The following is a 22,049-nucleotide window of genomic DNA, read 5'->3' on the forward strand; positions in this document are numbered from 1 at the left end:
GTTACCCAGAAGGGCTGGGAGACTGCAGGGTTGGAGGAGGTATCAGTCGGTGCTTGGTCAGCCTGGGGTGGGGGGGGCAAGTTACTGGTCGGCAGGTGCTGAGGTGTTGCATTCTCTTCCCTTGTTATTTCCTTTATCATTGTTATTATTGGTGGTAGCAGTAGTGATTTGTGTTATACCTTAGTTACCAAACTGTTCTTATCTCAACCCGTGGGAGTTGCATTCTTTTCGGTTCTCCTCTCCGTCCCTCCGGGAGTAGGGGGAAGGCAAGAAGGGGGGGCGTGAGTGAACAAGCTGGCTGGCTGGGTTTAAACCACGACACAAGAGCAACTTTTTTGATAAAGTATCAAACTTCAAAATATTGCCCAAAATATCTTTTGTATTTTGAAATTTCAGTTTCAAAGCGTATTTCAAGGACTTCTCTCATTTGCAAGAACAAACTCATCCACTAGGAAAAAACACCTACTGAATTCTTGAGGAAAAGACTAATTGCAAGCCCTGTTTAGGACCTGAACATTTATGTGGGATGGTTAGCACATTGAATCAACAGGAGCTACAGGAGTGCATCATCTTTAGTTAGGCAGAAAGCTGTTCAAATGTTCTGTTAGGAAATGGCCATATTCCAATATCTTTAGGTTGGTAGAGCCTAAGGTTTGCAATGAGTTATAATGTCAGTAGAATGACTCTGGGAAATAAGTGTTCAGTGTAGGGAGCTGTACCAGAATTTGATACTACTTAAAAAGTAATTACAGGAGTTGTATGACTTCTATTTCCTCCCTTCCCAAGGACCATTGTTACTATCCTCTGCATATATATAAGGTCAGTGCCATCCTTGCAGCAGTGTTTCATCAGTTCTCCAGTACAATCTGTCTTTGGCATTTGAGAGGTTAAAAAGAGCAGTATGAGAGAAAACTGTTCTCTGAAGACAGCACCAGCTGTAAAAGTCAGTGATATAATTTGGAGGAAGAACTAAAAACACGTCAAAGGTAGTTTCAGGCAAAACAGAGAAAATGTCAGTGTAAAGACAGGTCTCAAAATCTGCAAGACTGTTTGAAGCATTAGAAAGATGTTAAAAAAAAAAAAAAAACAAGCTTGCCTGACAGGTCATCATTTACAATTTTTAACAATCAGTTGTCAGCATGCAAAAGTGTGACTGAAAACAAGAGGATGACATTTGTGTGTAATGTGTTGATCTCAAGGAAAGTTACACTTTCCAGATTTCACTTCAAAATAACATTCTTCTAATTGTCCTTGCAACCTGGAAGAAGCCTCACAACATGCTTCCCTTAGGGACAAGTTACTGTATAGATACCTGTGAAGTAAACAGGCTTGTTAAAAAGAATCAAAATTTAATGCAGCAAGGTAACCCTTTTGACAGGTCTATTCTCCGTAATTGCGTCCAGAGAATGATCTGTGGAGGCAACTGCATATTTCCTTGTTATCTTACTGTATACTTATCATAGTTTCCCTGATAAGTAATCCAGTTGCCCAGATTCTTGTTTGAGCTGTAGCCAGAGTTGCATTCATTGAATGAGTGGTGTAAGAAAGCGCCAAAGCAAGTACGTCTATCCACAGTAAATTCTTTGCTGTAAAAAAAAAAAGCTTTTGCAAGCTCTTCTGCCTTCCATCTTATCACCTGAATGGGCAGTATATCCTTGAGTGCACTTGTGCAGGTCACATGAGGTTCAGGGCTGCTAAGATGGTACGATGAGCAAATTCTTCTGAGTTTGATTGAACTTTATTCCATGAGCCATGCTGATGTAGTGGAGAAGCTATTCCAGGGAGCAGAATGCTCTGCAAAGTGCTATGCAATGTAAGTGATATGGTTTCTTTTCACCCTTAAGGTCAGGCACCTTACTTTTAGTGCTCTCAACCCATACAGTTAAGAGGAAGAGAGGCAGAGAGGAATGTAGTTTTAGTTTCCTGTTTGTGAGCTAAGAACTCTCTCCCATTTAATCTGCTGTATCATTACCTGTGTTAGGTTTCCTGTCCATATTCTAACTCAGGTGATTATTTTATTTGCCTTGCAGCAAAAATAGTTTCCTGCTAATTAATTTTTACTTCCTATTTAAGACTGCTTCATTGTATACTCTTAACCAACTTCTTCATCCAGCATAAGGTGGTTGCATTTAATAATGTGTCATTCCTCTGGTGAACAAAATTATTCCTCCACATATTACAGCTGGCAAACCATTGGATACAACCAGAAGAGCAGAGCTATAAAAAAGTAGATATTTCCTCTCTCTTTTTTTTTTTTTACTTTTTTCAAAGCTAATAATGGGGAAGCATTCAGAAATAGGTACAGGCACATATATGAACATCATAGGCTTTCTTCAGGCAGTTCCAAAACCCTTTTCTGAACACAGACATTAAAGAGATATGAACAGCATGAATATATAAAAGATAATTGCTTTAAAAATAGATACAAAAAAAATACAAATAGTAACTGCCTTTATTTAAAATATTTTAGTTTAGAAGATTTTATTCTTTTGGGGAGATACATTTAATCGTCACGCCTGCAAAGGATGGGTGATAAAGCACACTTGGATACAAAGGTTTTTGTAAATTTGTTTAATTTTGTGTATTAAGCATGTAAGATCAATTAATAAGGAGTAAGTTGTTAAGCTCTTTTTGTCTCCATTTTGAGTTATAAAATACACTGAGCATTGATTACATCCTGGAAGGGTTTAGCTGTGATATGTAAAATACAGTTTTGGGAATTTGGTTACTTTGGAGGCTTTCAGACAATAAATAATGATTAGATCATTTAGTCTCTGGGTAAAAGCACCACCTTTCTCCCAGCTGGAGACCTGTTTCTCAGAACTAGACTGTTGCAAAGGTAACAAATGAAGGAGTCTGCTCTCAGCTGTGGAAAACATGAGTTATCAAACTACAGCACCAGTGAGCATATCAACAAATACCTTGTACAACTGGCAGTTGGAATAAATCCAGAAAAACAGATAGCCATCTTTCATTCTTTCCTTATGAAAATGGGAAATTTGGAGCCGTGTCAGCACTACCAGCAAACTAGCAAGCCAGCTCTAGCTGTTTGTGGTGTGATCTAACATACTATGTTACATTACCGCAAACTAAAAATTAACTGTTTTGCTCCTTTCCCTGTTTGCAAAATCTGGAATAGACATGTATCTCAAGTTTAATGATGCTTCCGTGGCATCTTTATAAGAAGCCATCACACCTTACATCTGAGTAACCTCCTGTGTGTATTCAATTACATGAACGCTCACCTTGATAACAAAGATCCTAGGCACTTCTGTGCTGGCAACAGAGTGACTGTGATAAGTCACAATTACATGGGCTCAGGAAAGTGGAATAAAGAGATACCAGGATCTCTGCAGGTCTCTACTGACAGGAGCTACACTCTGAGAAAGTCTCAGCAAATCTAGCTAGCCTCACAGATGCTGCAGTCCCAGTCTCTCCTTTCATGACTATATGAAAGCCCACATGGTACAAAACAGGTTTGTTCAGAGAAGTTCATCTTAAGTCTATCCTGGATGAAATCAAGCTAAGCTATGTATTCATCTGCTCTGTTCAGTCTCCTGCTCTTAGTAATACTGACCTTTTCAGCCTGTGGAAAAAGAATGTGCATTTACTGTTAAGTTCGAAGACTCTTTCAACTTTAACAGGCTGGAGTTGAAATTCAACATCAAAATGAAGGTGCTATCTGGAAGTTTATAGCCACTGATGTGCAAGTGATGAATGGAACTATTGCACATTCAGGATACTCTCATAGCTTTGCAGTTTATCATCCAAGGACTTTGGCTCATTATTAGGATCAGAAAGAGATTGCATTTTAGCTTGCTCCAAGCCAGCAAATCCAAACATCACAGTCAGAAGAGCAAGTTTCCAAGTGATTGGCACAAATGTCTCTCTAAACAGTGCTGCTTCCAGATCAGCAGTAACTACATAGCTTTTCTCAAGTGGTGTACAAAACTGTTTGGAAAGAATGAGTTACCTAGTGATCAAATGAGATTGCTGTTAGCCAACTTCTATTACACCAAACAGTTGCAAATTTTGCTCTTATTTATCAGTCTGTGCCAGATCTACCGTATCCAACAGTTTTCACTGTACTTGTCTGCTGGAACTTGTTTTAGTCTGTTATGGCTATGGATCAGATGATAAAGTCTGCCTGGTAGAAAACCTCCTGATCCTTCCTCCAGGATTACTCCATCAGGACTAATTAGGAGTAAAAGACATTAGATCTGGGTATCTGAAGAGATAGTACTATCACACTCATCTAGGTGAAAAGTAACTGCACGATGGAAGTTAATCAAAAGACTGGGCAACCACTGAAAATGGCAAGCAATTAGAAAAAAGGTGCTAATTATATTTTTGAGATAGAGAAAAGTGGATCCACTAACTGCAGACCAATGAGCCTCAGCTCACTGCCTGGAAGGATCACGAAGCACATCTTGTTGCGTGATGCTTAGCCATCTGCAAATGCATGAAGGACAAGAAAATATATAGGATGGTTATCACATATTTACTAACTGCAAATGATGTTTCAACAGTCTGATTGCCTATTATTACGCTGGTGGTCAAGGGAAGGGTGATGGATGTAATTTACCTTGACTTTAAGGAGTTCTAGCCCTGTAACATTCCCACTGGTAGACAGAGGAAGCACATGCTGCACAAAAAGACTCTTATATGGGTTAGGCTGACAGTCTCAAAGGGTAGGTAATGAATGGCTTGATGTCTGTTTAGCAGAATATCTAAGGTAAGTACTGGGGGCAGTGTTAGTCTGTACCTTCACCAATAATGTGAATGATGAGACAGTGCACCCTCAGCAAATCTATGGACAATATTAAAATGGAAAAACTGGCTGGCATATCAAATAGTATAGTGTCAGTCTAGAGAAGTTCTAGGACTGGGCAAAATAAATCTCATGAAGTTCAACAAGATTGTATGCCTAGGTGAATAACTCCATATACTAGTAAAGATGCTATACTGGGTAGATGGTGTACTGTGAAGGACCTGCAAAGGTCACAGTGGGTACTAGGTGAACATGATGAAGTGGTGTCTAGGAAAAAATTCTTCACTATGAGGGTGGTGAGGCACTGGAACAGGTTGCCCAGAGAAGTTGTGGCTGCCCCATCCCTGGCAGTGTTCAAGGCCAGGTTGGATGGTTCTTTGAGTAACCTGGTCTAGTGGAAGGTGTCCCTGCCCATGGCAAGGGGGTTGGAACTAGATGATCTTTAAGGTCCCTTCCAACCCTAATCATTCTATGATTCCGTGGTTCTGTGAATCACCAGGAAGGCAAACTGGATTATGTTAGGATGAGAGTGAGCATATAAAATGAAGTTATGCTTTTTATGATGCTGGTGCTGCATACACCTGTAATTCCATATCCAGTTTGGGCTCTGCAGTTCAAAAAGAACAACAAAAGCTGGAGCCAGTTTAGCAGAGGCTACCAAGACTGTCACAGGCCAAAAGTATGTGACCTTTGAGAAGAGGCTGAGGAACCTAGTCTTGTTTAGTCTGGCAAAGCAGCAGCTAAGTGGTGATCTAATAGCTGCCCACAGCAGCTTGATTGGGAATTGCACAGATGGCAGAACCAAATTCCTCCTAGTACTGACAGATGGTGCAATAAGAGACAACAGCCCCAAGATGCATCTTGGAAGTTTAAGTTTGAACCTTAGGAAAAAAGTTATTCACCAGAAGGTTAGTATGGCAGTGGAGTAACTTAACCCCAGGTGTAAACAAGGGAATTGCCCTTTTGGAGTCTTCAACTTGACTAGAAAAAGTGGTAGCTGACCTTGTACAGCCTTTGCAACATTTCTATATCCAACCAGCATTTCCAACCAACCTTCTTCAAATAAGAAGCTTAAAAGGAAACCGGAAGAAAGAAAAAACGATGTATCAAATTCATGGCCTCACCTTGTATTTACTTTTCAGACTGATTTGCATTTATGGTAGCATATATAGAGGCAGTGAAAGTAAAAATAATGGCATTGCACTGGAGAGGACTTTTTTGTCAATCGTTGCAGAAAACAAATAACGACTGAACAGTCATAGGCCACTAAGTTTTGGTTTTGTGTTTTCTGTTGAGCTTAAGACTTAAACTAGACAGAAGCATTTCAATCACCAAAAGATTAAGCTGAAGTATTCCAGGAAAAATGCATGCTCAAGGCCTCAGGAAAGGAATGGAGAGTATCCTTGCTGATTTTACCTGGGAACATAATCCCATCTTGTAATAAGGGACATACAGTGATGGAAGTCCTTTTCACAATGAAACTCATGGATGTTGCAGAAATGCAGGTTTTTCTGTGCATATTGGGCAAAGCTCTGCTGCCAAAGGGGGAAAAAAAAAAAAAAAGAATGTTCTTGACCTGGCCTCATTACTGTTTCATGTCAAAACAGCCATTTCACTGCTTTAATTCTCACCACCAGAATAGTCACTTGCAGATTATTTTACTGACCTAATGGGTACAAACTGGAACACAAGAGGTTCCACTTAAACTTGACAAGAAACTTCTTCTCAGTGAGGGTGACGGAACACTGGAACAGGCTGCCCAGGGAGGTTGTGGAGTCTCCTTCCCTGGAGACATTCAAAACCCGCCTGGACACATTCCTGTGTAACATTATCTAGGTGTTCCTGCTCTGGCAGGGGGATTGCACTAGATGATCTTTCGAGGTCCCTTCCAATCTCTAGCATACTGTGATACTGTGATCACAGACTGCTATGGCTTTAGCCACATTGCTTCCTCCCATATGCTTGAGCTGAGGTAACAGAAGAGGCCAAGGCACATTTTCAGCTACTGTAAGTTTTTCTTAAGCTATTGTTATATGGCTCATGTTCAGAATGGCAGAACAGCTCAAATTGTGTACTACTCTGTCAATTAAAGTTAAAAAGAAACATTTAGTGCAGATTGCCTATCAGGGCATTTAGCAAGCTCTGTTGCTGTTCTTAATTGACAATCTACGAGTCAGTGATACTATAACAGAGGTTGTCAGTACTTTGGGACAAAACTTCAAGATACTACAGGGATGCAGAGGGTAAGAGGTGTTACAGACCTAGGTTTGGAATGGACCTGCCTGGCTGTATAGAAGAGGGGTTCAACAAAAGCCTTTATTTTCTTTGTATTTTCCTTCCTCTTTCACGGTCCATGCTGCAGTCAAGCAAGTCCTGAAGACCAGCTCCAGCTTTCACATCATCTTTTAAGTCTTTCTTAACACCTTCTCCATAACCTTGAAGGAACATTGCTTGTCACATAGCACATGTTGCCACAGGGTACCATCACGGTAATGAAATCTTCCCTGTGTGCATCCCAACAAATAGAAGAATTGCAGTTCTGCTTTTTACTACTATGATTGTTTTTCTCCTGACAAAGACAGAACCTTGATTTCCAATATATTTCTGGGCACTAAATTAAATAACTGGGTACTCTGCTTGTGTAGATCTTTAATTACTAGGGCCAGGCAATTGTGTGCCTGTTATTCTTTTAGGGTAACTTCTCCAGACTTTAAATGAAGACAGAGGAGGCCCACACAAAACAATTACAGCAGAGAATTTGTTTACAGGCTATTGCTAGAAGAGATGTAATGCTTCCCTTTATCATCACTTGTCATAGCAGTGACAGCCTGTAAACCTCCTGCCCATGCATTATTCTTTATTTGTCACAGCCTGTGCCAACTCTTGCCCTAGCAGGTGCCTGGCATGTGTCAAACATATGATTCATGGGTTCATTTGATCAACACTGTGAAGAAAAGAGTGATGTATTTTCTTTTAAATTACAAATTAGACATTTGTACCCCATATCCAGTGACAAGGGCTTTGGCTCCTTTATTTGAAGTGCACCATTTATAGCTCACTGTAGAATTTAAATACTGGCTTCTCTATCATGCCTAATTCTGAAAGTTAAATTTATGCAATATTATATCATATAAATTAAACCATCCTGCCTCTCTGTTTTATTGTCATGGCAAGCTTGCTTGAACTGTTCCCTTTAGTAACAAATGGGTAGAGTGTGTTATCCCCTGGACATTTAAAGGCCTTTTTAGTGCAGGTTGGTTTCTATTTCACACACCACATATACTTCCTTTCAGAGAATTTCTTTACAATTATAGTTTTGCTCTGACATTGATGCACGTTTACTTGGGAACTTGCTTTTAAATCATAGACTCATGGAATAAATGTGTATGTGTAATATATAGGGTTTGTGAGGTGCTTCTTTTGGAGATAATATTAGCAATACAATAATTAGAAACTGTAAAAAAATGCAGTTCTTCAATAGGAAATAAAATGTCATTTGGTGTTTTCTTCTGTGAAAGAAATTTATGGAATTGTGTGAAAAGTTTGTTAGTAATCACAAACACCTAGATCAATTGTTAATAAAAAATTATTCCCAGAGAATTCTAAAGTCTTGTCTAGTCTGCTTTAAGCAAGACTTGAGCTGTGAGATTCCCAGGTGTTGTCTTTGTCAGAGCATCTGAAACATGAGCTCTTTTATGAAGTAGCTAGCCTTTAAAGCCAGCTGCTGACCACCCTGTGATAACATCAGTATACTGAGTAATGCAAGAGTTGCTTTAATGAGTGATTTAACATGAAATATGTGACTTTGCTACTGATACAAATAGTAGAAAATACTACAGTTTTGTTTAAAAATGCCACTGTTCTACTGTCTGTGACTTTTACTCCGTGTTCATGCTTTTAGAGATTGGCAAGATTTGAAACAGAGAGTGCCACAAGACATTGCAGGGGAAAATACAATATGAGAGCACTTTCATATTGATTTAAGCTAAGAAAATCATTACTTATGGATCCAAAAGGGATTTTTTTCCCTCCAAGATGTTTTCATTCTCACAACCACATTGGAGTTGTTTGTTGAACTTGAATACTTCATGATGGTTTTGTAGTTATTGGGAAGATTTTCCAGATAAATTCGCAAACTGTCATCTTGGCCAAATCTCAAAATTAAAGATAGAGTAGGTATCGTTTCTGGCATCTGTTTGACCATGTCATGACTTCTTGTTAGGATACCTCTAACATGTAATTCAACAAATTTGGATGCCTTATTTATCTCTAGCAATCCATATACTTTGATTTCTGTGTAGACTTGATCTTTTTATGTCACTTTTCTAAGCTGTATAAAAATAAACACTTCTGCTTCTGTTTTCTTCCTGATTACTTTCAGATATGTCTAAGTGAGGCTGTATTTAGAATTCTGTATGAACAAGACATGCAAATTTTGTTTGTATTCTTCTCCTTTTTTTGTGAGTTGTTCTTTAAGTGACAAGGAGAAAATAAAATTATTCAACCAAGGGACTAATTGAGTAGATGAAAACAATTTTCAGATATGTGAGTCTGGCCTTAGAAGATGTGCTGGATGTTTTAATGCAGTTCTTCACAAATCACATGGCATGCTGTCTGAAATGTGTGAAGAGTTATCTGAGACAGAGGGAGGAAGGTACTGCGGAGCACTCTCGTTTGTTTCACAGAATTTCAGATACTATTCTTGAAAAAAAAATAAAATTTGAGAAACCTCTTTTCCTGTGTTTGCAAGAAACCTGAAGCAATGAAAGAACAGTGCAAATTGCCATTGATTTCATGGAGTTCAAGCCTCAACATCTGATGACAGTCAAATTATTTTATTCAACCCTTTTTCTATTTAGAAATTGATATAATAACAGAAAAGAATGTATCATAATATGAGAGTTTACATCTTCTCTCACTCATGTGTTTTCCTGAAGGTACAGTCACTCAGCTTTAACAATTTGCCCATTGCGAGATGTGAAAGGAATAAAATTGTCCTTTGTATGAGACCAAATTTCACTGAGTTTATTTAGCCCAAGACAAGTGATAGCAATCAGAATGCATGAAAAGAGTGTGTTTGTATTAGTTCATTTAAAAATCAGTAGTGGCCATATTCAAACTGTCTATTGCAAGGGACTTTCCTTAGACATTGTGTTACCTAACTAGTGAAAGTGCAGTTAAGGTGTGACCTGGAATTTCTATACAGGCAACAAAGAGCCTACCGACACCATAAACAACTTAGGCTGCCCAAGTAAGGCTCTTGTTTCTCTCTTGTCAGAGAGTTTATGCGCTTCCTTGGTAGCTGCCCTCACATACAAAGGGGGAAACTGCCTAGAACCAGCTCATAGAGAACAGCAAATCATATCTGATACAATGCCAAATTCGGAGCTATGTAGTAGAATTCTGTGATCAGCCAGAGTCTTATCAGTGAACCCAGCTCTGAAGGTCAGCAGGTGAAGATGGAGGATTTGCACTGGAGCTATAGTGTGAAGTGCTTCCTCCCATAGTTGGAGAGCTGTGTTCAGGCTGAGTAACCTGAATCTTTTTTATTTATACAGTTGTCTGTACAGTGTGCAGGAATGTGGTCTTGCTCTTGGTGTAGGTTTCCTATTTTGTGCTATTCAGTGCAAAAAATCTTCGGACTTGTGGGTGGAAGATGTCAGAGGAAAAGGGCTAGATGACATTAAAGAGCTACAGGAAATTTCCAGTGTCTGAAAACTAGCAGAAGCTATGGTCCTAGCAGGTTACATTTGATTTACTTTGGAATTGTGTAATATACTGTCACTTTGAAACCGTTTCATTTTTCAAGGCTATAAGATGATACAATTACAATATAGAAAAAAATCCAGACTGACAGCCCTGTCAGACTTTCTTATATTACCTGCAAGGTCTTTTCTCTTTGTTTTCAGCGTCTGTTGCCCTTCTTCTATATTCCTGCACTACGGGAGTAGCTTTAATGGAGCTCATAAAAACAGGAAAGCAGTTTGATAAATACATGCTTTAGACAGTCTTGCATGTGGGCACAAAAAGATTTAACCTCGTTTCAGTCATGATACTGATTTGTAGCTAAAATGAGTCAGAGTGGCATACAGCCCTTGTCCCATGAATACAGTTAGTCATACAAAGACCACCATTCAAAGACACAGTACATCTCTTGTTATTGTGACTTTTCAGCAATTGTGCTGTTTTTCATTGAGTACGTAAGTAGGAAAATGTAAAAATACTCTTTCAGATGTGGGGAGTGTGCCTGGCAAGATCCCATGAGAGATATTTGTGTTCCTAAATGTGAATCTCAGCCCTTGCAACCAAAAAAGGGATACCTCTTTTCCACATATTTCAGAATTTAAATGTGTATTCTTCAATCAGCTCCAGAGTAGAGTCATTTAGTGTTTAGCTGAATGTCATTCTTTATTTTTGTTGTCTCAGACTTGGCCTTCCTCTCTTGATCGAATACTTCTCCCAGGTATTACTATGGACACAGACCACTCTCTTGACTCACCAAGTCTTCAGTGTTAAGTTTTTTCTCCCCAAACCCCCACCTGTACTGTAATCTCTGCAGGCTAATATTCTCAGGTCTCAGGCTGCTCCCTCTTATGTGTCAGTGTACATCAGCATTCCTCAGTGTGCAATACCATGCAGTACTCTCCCACTAAATACATGTAACTACACACCAGTTTCTACTCCTTCCTTTTTTTGCAGGTAGATTGGAGAAGTCTTGTGTGCTGATCAGCTAGGAAGGAAAGGAGACAGGGAGCTCTGCTTCAGTGGAGCTTGATTTTCTTTTAACACAAGGTCCTGTATTCTCTGTGGCTCGTTTGCTTGTTGCCTTTAATCTGTGTGTCAGCATTATACGCTCCACTGCACCGCTAAATAGTAGTCCTTTCAGGTAGTCTGTAGTAAACTTCTTGCAATCTGTAATGATGTAAGGTCTGGATCGGAGCCTGTGCTGATGATACAAGTCCAGAGTTAGTAGCCTGATATGAGAAGCAGTCATAACCTGGCGAACACATTTCGGTGAGACTTAGTTTGAAACCCCTAGCATCACTAGATATGGCTTATCACGAGTTTTAATTATAGAACACTAGGCTTTTGTCTCTCTCGTTCCCTGCCATATGAAATTATCAGATTTTTCCGAAGTAATGAGTCTGACAAGTTGAGGTGTTATATCAAAGACGAAAGATCAGGATTTCTGTTGTAGATGTATTTAGGAAGAGGCAAAACTGTAGGGTGTCTTTTATCATTTTATTTTTTTTTTAATGATTCTTTGTGTGTGTTTCTAGTCAGAAGAAAAAATATTCCTAAAGATGCTGGTTTGTGGTACAAACAGACCCAGATTATGCAGATAAGAGAACCTATCAATTACTCTACATTTGCAGCTTAATTTTATTGGGAAGTCAGCTGTCCATTTGCTTCACGCTGGCACCGAACTATTAAGATCTTCCTTCAGGTCTGTTTCCCTTCCCGTTACAGAAACAATCTAATCATGCTAGTTTAATGCTTACTTTTTAAAAAATTTATTTCCATGCATAGTTCTTCATAATTAGTTGATACAGGAAACCCACTTGGAAAGGACACTGTTTATAAAACAGCGTGCCAGAATGTTTATCTGGCCTTGGGCTGCAGGAACCAGAGGATGGATGAATATCCTGCAGTTGTTTTGGCCATGATTATATCATGGATGGCAGGCTGCCAGTAGCAACTGCAGTAAAAGGTCCAGAGTGTCAGTGTCTTCCTCTGTGTGATAAAATAGAGGCCATTTACACTTTCCAAACTGTCTCAGGAAGGATTTGTGGCTGATTTTGGAGGACTTGAAGTGACGAAAGATGGTAGTAGATAAGCTGCTTGCAGGTTATATGCCAACCTGTCTTTCTGTTGGCTCCTTCAGGCCTGGCACCACTGATGGTTTTTTTTGCCCTTCTTTCTAGAACATTTAAAAGAGAAGCTGGAGGAATACATGGTCCGTTTTGGCAAAGTGAGGATTGTACGTACCAAGAAACGAGAAGGGCTCATTCGGACCAGACTGCTAGGAGCCTCGCTGGCTAGAGGAGAAGTCTTGACATTTCTGGATTCCCATTGCGAAGTCAACGTGAATTGGCTGCCTCCCTTGCTTAGTAAGTGTACGAGCATTCATCAGCCATTAAAATTAGAGCATACAGCATAGCTTACGCATTCAAAGCCATGTCCCACAATAAGCGGGATTTACACTGTACAGAAGTGTTTGGAGCTCTGATGCAGTTTCTGAAGAGTCAGTATGAGACAGAACTCTGAGAAATGCGACCAGCTCTATTTTATGGTTCTTGTGAATAAAGAGCTGGTAAAATTTTGAAGTATCATTTTGGCCTATTACAGTTACAATTTATTTTGTCATTACTGCTACAAAATACACTACTAAATCTAGTAGTATGGTGTGCCCTTACTATACACCTGTAAACTTTTGCTATGCAGGTATTGTACTCCTTCCTAGTCCTCCACATTCCATTAAAACAGCTTTTGCTGTAAATGCATCTAGGACCTCGGAGTTAAATCCAATAACAACTGCATTCACAATAGGAAGCTCAGAAAGAATGATTTGCTATTGACTGCTTTTCTGGATTCCAGCTGCAGCCAGCAAAGCTCCATTAGTCAAAGGAATGGAAAGAATCAATTGCTGTAGTCTAGGATTTCACTTCAGGAAACAATGTCCTATTTTCTACACACTTGAGTGCATGCAAAGAGTATGTGCTTTGCAAAATGGGTGCTTTTTGGCTAGCAAAAACAAAATTTGAGTTTACTATGGAAGATACTTGTATTAATTAGAAGAGTATGTCAAAAGTACAGGACAGGATAGGTTTTCACCAATTAATGGTTATTGTTTCTTGAATTTTGTTGTTAGAACTGTTTGGCCACATAATAAGGTGATAAAGTGTTTGCAGTCAAGAAGAAATGATGTTCTGCTAATGAACTGTCACTTGAGACAAAAAAAAAAAAAAAAAAAAGAAAACCAACCAAAAAAACCCCAAAACAACCAATCAAAACCAGCTGTAGTAACTAGTTTTTCTTCTTCAGATCAGTAGCAAAATAATGTACAAAATTCCAAATTTATTTCCTTTCTAGCTTCTTTATCAAATTACACATATGGTCTTACCTCTTGTTTCATATTTCCTTAAGCACAGCATCAGCATTCTTTTAGAAAACCTCCATCATTGTGTAGAGCCTAAATAGCATAAAGGAGCAGAGAGAAGTTTCAACAAGCCTTCCACAGACATCTATAAACAAGTAGATGTTAAACACTCTGGAGTATTCTACATATACAGCCACTTTTCCTCTGCTTTCTGATTTTGCCACACTGTGCATAATACATTGCTACTAATGAAAAAATCTCCGGAAGTCTCTCAGTCTTGTCCCCTGAAATCTTTTGCTATATTACTGCACGTGAGATGTAGACATTCTGTTTTGCTAACTTAGACATGGGAAAATTGCAAGTTGCAAAGCCAGTTCCTTTTCTTGATATCTTGTCTGAAATGAAGGTACATCTAGCTGGGTTTCACACTAAAAAAACTGAAAAATAAATAGAATGGTCACAAAGGATTCATAATTGCAGTTAGGTTGCAGTTGGGTATTGAACTGATGATTGCAACCCTTGGCCTCAAGCCAGAGAACTGGACAAATGAGAGGCTTCATCAGGGACCAGGTCCCAGTTCTGCTTAGTTCTCATGTTCTGCATATCATTCTCATTTCACATATAGTAGAAATACCCATAGCTAACCAGCCAGGGGATCTAGAAATTAATCTTTAGGAATACTGGAACCCAGAGTCAACAGGCATAATTTTTAAAGAAAATGTGGAGTATTACATGAAGAAGGACAACTAGAAAATGAACACACAGCTTTTAAGAATGGCCTGTGCTTTTTTTTTCCTAAAGGGATGACAAAATTTTCTCATATCCAATAGGTGGCAAATATTTACTATACTGAAATCAGAGGACAATCAGTTACTAATAATAGTAAAGTTAATGAATTTTTGCAAGTGTTTATATAAAGATCTACCTTGTGATTCATTCAGAAATGCATGTGACTGAATGTCATTCAAGGAAACCACAACAGAGGATATATTGTGTATTTATTGCTTTGATGCTGCCCTATTTTAGCTCTGATTTATCTGTCGTGTAATGAGAAGTCCTCAACAGGAGTGCAGTTCAACCCTGCCCTGGAGTTGCCTCTGAAGAGGTGCAGTGGTTTCCACTGTTCCAAGCCAGCTTTTGTTCAAAATGAGACCTTGAAAGTTAGAGGACTAGGAGGTACTGAGAAAACCAAGAGCAATCACATAAAAACAGTTCTCAAAGTTATTTAGTCACCTAACTTATCTTTTCAGAATTGACTGTCAGGAAGACAGGTTTTTTTAGTACTTGTTAGGTATCTAAGTAGCTTTCTGGTGCTGAGCCACAGCTGGTTTCAGTTACAGTCCTTTGTTTTGTTTTCTTAAAATCAGCTGCAACATGGTTTATCTTTATTTTCTTTAAGCTTTATTTAGTTTATTTCTTTAGCTTAAATGGGCTTCTAAACTGAGAAAAACAACTTTCAGATCTCAGAGAGTTTAGCCTGATATTCACTGAGCAGGTAACTGATCATGTAAAAATGTTGGCAAACACAGCTGTTTGTTATCACTCCTCAATAGTATATAGTCAGCAGAAGGAAAGATGTGATTTGGGCTCCAGCTGCTGTAGTTTGAATGTAGTGTAGCGTGAAATCACTGTTACTGCAGGTAAGAAACTTGAGCAGCAAACCAGCTGAAAGATGAAGGCATATCTTTCCTTCTGCTGATGTTGTTGTAGGAGCAGTAAGAGGGGAGCTGGACAATAGATTAGTAATGCCACACACTACCAGAACTAGTTTTGTTAAAACAGATTTTTTTTTTCTGACCAAGACTTAAAACTATATCATTATTAGGTCATGCTTAGGAAGTTATCGAGATACCTGCTAACTATAGCTGACCATCTCCACAACATTATATAATGCATCACTTGCCAGCGGGGATACTAACAGTACAAGTACTTATGACAACTCAGATAACAAATGATAATTTGCTGAGCCATTCAAATGTTGTCACCATCTGTAACAACATATTCAGTTAGGAAAATAAGAGTGTTTGCAATGTGGCATTGTTGCTTTAACCAGGCCAATTTGAAACCAGCACTTGAAATTAAAGGAATGCATCTTTCTTGTAAAGATAAAACCTAGGTTTTTGAGATACTGACTTATCCAGTATTGAAAACTTCCGTTTACTGCCACATATGTACACTCTGCTTGATGCTACAAGTGCTGAATTCAAATATATATGTATATAATGCTTAAAACTGCAAGGGAGGAAGCTCTGTGCAATGATGTTCCCTCTTGTTCCTAGGCTTTCCCTCAAATCTGCAAGATTTTTACATGTATGGTGATGCTTATCTTTCTGTTCTTCCCTTTAACTGCAGCACATACGCATTGAAATAATAGAAACAGAAATTTTCAGAATATAGGAATTCAGGACATAACGAATGTGTGACAGGATTATGAGTAAATGCAGTGGAAAAGAAATACTATAAAGTGTTTCAGCTATGGCTTTCAGTTTCTTGCAGAGGAGCAGGTGGGATGAAGAGAAGTGGCTGGCAAAGGCAGCAGCATTTTCACATCTGTTAAGCTATGGTACCAGCACTCTTGTGAAATGTAAGGTAGCCCTACAGCACTTTTTTCTGTTTCCTAAATTCATATTGGGTTTACATTTAAGCCTAAGAAGTATGTATGTAAAATCAATTAATTTAGGCGTACTGAAAGAAACATTAAGGCTGTAAGTCTGATTTGCTGCCTTTGTTGTGCACAACTACAAACACTTTGGTTTCTTCAAAAGTCAAGATATGTCTGTGGTTCCTCATCTTCTCTAAAACATTTTGTGGGCTGAGAAGTAGGTTCTGTGGAAACCTACAAGAACAGGCAGGTAAGCATCATCTTACTTACAAAATTGTTGCAGAGTTGTGTTAATGAGGACTGGGATTGAGTTTGGTCATTCGTCAAATAATTTTCTCCCTGGCTATTTTTGTGTGTGACTTAGAGAGTTCCAATCTTTCAGTCTATTTAAGACTACAGCTTTTAAATATCAAGAGAATGATGCTAATGTATTATGAGTCTACCTTTGACCTGCTCCAGCCAAATCAATCCCATTTAGTTTCACTCTTCCAATCAATTTAGAAAGAAGGGATCAGAGACAGGTTATTATAACTATTAACAGGACCATCACAGGAAAGAGGTTATGTAAAAATGACTTTACATAATGATTACAGATAGCACTACATATTATACCAGTGAATGAAATTATATTTGGCAATAGCAACAGTAATGCAGCCATTATGTCTGAGATGAGTTTCCTATAATTTTGTGAGAGCCTGTGCTTTAAATTTATTTCACTATTAAAGGATAAGAATGTAAAAACCTGATGAATTTCCAAGCACGATAATTTCTCACTAGCAGTCAGTGTTCTTCCCCCGTCTGGACAGTCTATAAACAGCAACTGAGAATAAATATGAAAACTACAGACGTTTCACTGAAATAATCTTTTTTCTTAATTTTAATCCTTCAGAAGCAGAGAAGAATCCTTACACGACGATTACCTGCCTTCCTATCTAAGTGTTTGTTCCACACTCAGCCCTCTGATTTTTTTTGGTTTTTTTTTTAGGGTATTATCAAGTACCAGTGAAATCTAATCCTTAAAAACAAAAACCAAGTTTTCCCCATACTCCCTACAATGTAAGAAACTAGGCTATCATTCAGAGAAAAAGCTTTGTTATACTTGGAAGTTGAAGATTTTCTTTCCTCAAGAGTTCACAGATAGGTTTTCTACAGTACAGATTTTCCCTGTACTTCCTAATTTCAAACCATTATTCTTCTGCTTATTCTTGCAGTTGGAATGTCTTCTTTACTTTTGTTTCTTTTCTGGGGAGCTGTATGGGATTAAGCAGCAGGAATTACCAAAGCAGACTCAGGCTCACCCTGCCCTTATACTAGACGTGGGAATTTGATTTAGCTTCACACTTCTCTTATTTTTTTCCAAAAACGCAAAAAGAAATTCATTTCTTTGGAAAATAAATGAGTAAGAACAACACTGTGGGGCCTTCTTTATATCTCAAAGACTGGTACAAAACAAATATGACTCAAGCCCTGTTTTGTTCGTGTTGGAGTTTGCCTCTAATTTGTAGCTTTTGATCTCGAAGTTGATGCACACTAGCACCAGAGGAACAGCAGCTGAATGGTTGCAAGGGCTGAGATTCACATTTAGGAACACAAATCTCTCTCATGGGAGCTTGCCATGCAACTCCCCACATCTGAAGGAGTATTTTTACTTTTTGCTTGCTTGCTTGTTCCATAGCTGACAGATTGGGGACAGCTCAGAGTAGCAAAGTGACAGAGATATAGATGACTGGACTCCTGTGGGTCTCACAGGGATATGCCTCCCTTTAAAGAACTGTAAATGCTTCTAATCATTGCCCAGCTGCATTAAGTCCACTTTAGATAAAGGTTTGATACAGATTTGAAAAATGAAATTATTTGGGGGCCACAGGGAGCAAAGCAAGCAATCTTCAAACATCAGAAAAACCTGTGGGATTCACTTTGCAGTAATATGATAGATGGCTTGACTAGACATGCCGTTTCCTATTTTCTACTTTCATTTTTCAGACCAGATTGCACTAAACCACAAAACCATCGTGTGTCCTATGATCGATGTCATTGACCACAATCACTTTGGCTACGAGGCACAGGCGGGGGATGCCATGCGAGGAGCTTTTGACTGGGAAATGTACTACAAAAGAATACCGATTCCTCCAGAGCTCCAGAGAGCTGATCCCAGCGACCCCTTTGAGTAAGTAGTGATAAAGGGGAGAGTGGGAACATGAAGCAGAACAAGCAAAGAAGGCAACAGTAGCAGAAGAATCCAAGCCCAGAAGTTTCCATGTAGGGTCCACTTCATACTAATGGAAGGTCATAGAAGCAAGCAACTTCTGTACATATTTATGAAACCCCAAAACTAGGAAAAAGATCAGGGTAACGAGTTGCAGGATTCACAAGCTGTGCCTGGAAATACAAACCTTCCACATCTTTTCTGGCCCAGTGGTCATACGTTAAACAAAGAGGCACATACTGGTAGTTAAGAGAAATTATTGCCATTGGACAAGGAGTGAATGTGACTGCAGTTACTCTGTGTATTCCACAGAGCACTGAACAGACTTTAGTTTAATGTTTTATTTGCTGAAGATTGATGCAATGCATGCCAGCAGATGCTTTGTTTATGACTGGTGATATTGCTACCGTATATGTATTGCTGTAACTTGAACACAGAGCTGTCAAACCTGAACAGTGTCAAGCTGATTTGTAAATAAATTGTTATAAGCCAGCCAGTATTGTATACGTAAGCTCTTTCACACGAATGATCATCTACTTTTCACAAAAGTAGATCTTTTCTTTTTTCTCATGTAAGGATCAGCTAGGATTAATCCTCATCAGCAGAGAGGACAGACAGACATGATTCAATGTGGCAGTCTCCAGAGGTCTCACAGAGCTTGGATCCTTGCAGGACTGGCAGCAGGACTGGCTCTGATGCTGTCATTAGCCCTGGCTGAAACTTGCTGCAGGTTTTGGCAGTTTAAAACTCAGCATTTTCCCCTCCCCAAAACAAAACCTGGAAACAATAGCAACAGAAAACTTCTGTCTCTGTCCAAGACTCTGATCTGTTTGAAGTAATGGATCTAATTCATGCAGAAATTGACCCTTATGTCCAGGGAATGACTAGATGGGTATAGGGAGAAAATAGGTAATTGTGGCGTTCAGTGGGCTTATTTTCATTATTCTGCTTGTTCCTTTTTACTTATCTCCATTATTCTGCTTGTTCCTTTTTACTTATCTCCATCTAGACTCATCAGTCTTCATCTTGCATTACTGTAAGTCCTGATGAAATACTTTCCATCAGCTGCCAATGTGACCACTCTACGACATAGATGCAGTTAGTGCAATCACATAGCACTCCAGAGCTTCTAGAGCCTCCCTTTCTCTTCCACAAGTCTTCCTGGTCTTCTGAGCAGCTGTAATTTCTTTCTACTTACTGAAAACCACCTAGCACATCATGTAATTTGCTTCAGCATTCAAAGTTTGTATATAAGTAAAACTACTATATTGCCAGGGTTACTTCTCTGCTATTTCACCCATTTACAGTTTGTTGTATGCATCTTTCAAAGACAAGAAAGGACGGAAGAGGATGCATTTGTAGGACACTTCCTAGAACAGACGCAGTTTTGTGCAGTACAGAACAGATGTGGTGGTTTTGCATGAACTGTTGTTACGATCAGCCTGGCAGCAGGTGATACTCATCTCACCATGCCTGCATTCGTAAGACACAGAAATGGCTTCATAAGGAGTAACATAAAGGACAATGTGACCCGTAATCTCTTGTAATCTGAGTTCTTGTTTCCCCAGAGAGGTGAAAAAGCTTCCTAGTTCTTACACAAATCAGTCAGAGTCTTCCTTTGTTTTCCACATGACAGTATCTGCATCAGAGTAATGCAGGGAGAAAATCAGTGTTGCACATGAATCACTATGTCCAACCCCACACATGGCAGCATGATAGAAGGCTGGTGGAGCTAGGACAATAACTTTGCTCAAAAGTACTCTCTGCCTATAATGGTGAGGGTTTAGATGTGTTTTAAATAATCAGTATGAATTTTGCTTAGGGGAGGAGTTATTTTCTGATTCAGAGTCAGTACTGCTTTTCTCCTAGGGCCTTCTCTGTTGACACCTTGAGCTTTTAATACCTTGCTTACAAGAAGTGTGGTAAAAATTACAAACTGTTTTAGATATCAGCAATTTAATTGACCAAGACAAATTCTATAGAATTTAAGAGACAGAACAATTTTCCTGTGTATATGCGCTAAAACTAGAAATGGCTTCAGCCAGCACCACAGTCATTATGTTATTTTTTTTGTAAGCAGTACGATTGGGTTTTTTTTTATTTAGGTTAAATGTTTTACTATTGGTATCCTAATAGCTTTATTTCTTGCCAGCAGCATCAGATTTGATCTGATCCGTAATGAACTGGAAAACTGCCAGCATTTTTAGTAAAACACCAGCAAATAATAGGTATGTGATCCAAAAACTGCTGAAATGGCAACTCAGTACACGTGTTCAGCAGAAAAGATCACATTATCCTAAGAACCGATGCACATAAAACCAGATCAGACAATGGAAGACCTAAGACCAGTCATTATATTGTCTGAATTATATTATCTGAATGATATATAGCTTTCTGTCTGCACTCATGAGATCCCACTTGGAGTACTGGGTACAGTTCTGGTGTCCCCAACAGAAGGAGGACATGGGACTGTTGGAGCAAATCCAGAGGAGGGCCATGAGGATGATAAGGGGGCTGGAGCACCTTCCGTATGAAGACAGGCTCAGAGAAGGCTGCGTGGAGACTTCATAGCAGCCTTCCAGTATCTGAAGGGGGCCTACAAGGATGCTGGAGAGGGACTCTTCATTAGGGGAAGTTCTGGTTAGATATAAGAAAGAGGTTCTTTACTGTTAGGGTGGTGAGGCACTGGAAGAGGTTGCCCAAAGAAGTTGTAAATGCCCACCATTGGCATAGTTCAAGGCCAGGTTGGACAGAGCCATGAGCAACCTGGTCTAGTGTGAGAAGTTCTTGCCCATGGCAGGGCGGTTGTAACTAGATGGTCCTTTCCAACCCTAACCATTCTATGATAAATACTGCTGCAGCAAACATCAGCTGTTTGCTGTTGACACAATAAACTGAAGTGTTGTCAGATAGGCTTTTGGTGTGACAGTATCATGGAGCTCACTGAGCTCCAGTGCCAGCTGTGGCAGTGTTTCTAGAATTAATTTTTCCCTGCTTTTATTGTTTTGTTGTTTTTTTTTAATGCACTCCACTTTGGTTAGTGTTTGACAGGTACTCTCCTACTGAATGCTATCTACCCGGACACAGTCTTCCAGTTCAAAATGCCTCATATGAAGAATCTAGACATTCTCATCCATTTTTGGTGTGAGCTGGGCATGGCTTATTGTTCATACACTTACAGTGCCACTCAGGCACCATCTCCACCCTTTGCTGTGATAGAACTTGAAGTTTCATTTCAGATCTCAGCTTTTCCTGATGTACACCCACATTCATCCTCAGGCAATCTACAGCTGTTCATGACAAGTAGCTTTACACCATGATTTGGCTTGATGTTTATGACTTTAGGACTGTACTGCTTCCAGCCTACCCA

General features: G+C 39.2%; 1 protein-coding gene across 1 annotated transcript in view; it reads left to right on the forward strand.

Moving 5' to 3' along the window:
• GALNTL6 (polypeptide N-acetylgalactosaminyltransferase like 6) overlaps positions 1 to 22,049 on the forward strand; it is a 471,163-nt gene that overhangs the window by 371,896 nt on the left and 77,218 nt on the right. The window contains exons 5-6 of the mRNA XM_062622433.1: positions 12,697 to 12,882; positions 18,457 to 18,640. Of these exons, the coding sequence (XP_062478417.1) occupies positions 12,697 to 12,882; positions 18,457 to 18,640 (370 nt within the window). The remainder of the gene's footprint in view (positions 1 to 12,696; positions 12,883 to 18,456; positions 18,641 to 22,049) is intronic.

Source organism: Pezoporus occidentalis, unplaced genomic scaffold, assembly GCF_034315485.1.
Source record: "Pezoporus occidentalis ecotype Australia unplaced genomic scaffold, CSIRO_AGI_Poc_V1 ctg1, whole genome shotgun sequence".
In the NCBI taxonomy this organism is placed as follows: Eukaryota; Metazoa; Chordata; class Aves; order Psittaciformes; family Psittacidae; genus Pezoporus; species Pezoporus occidentalis.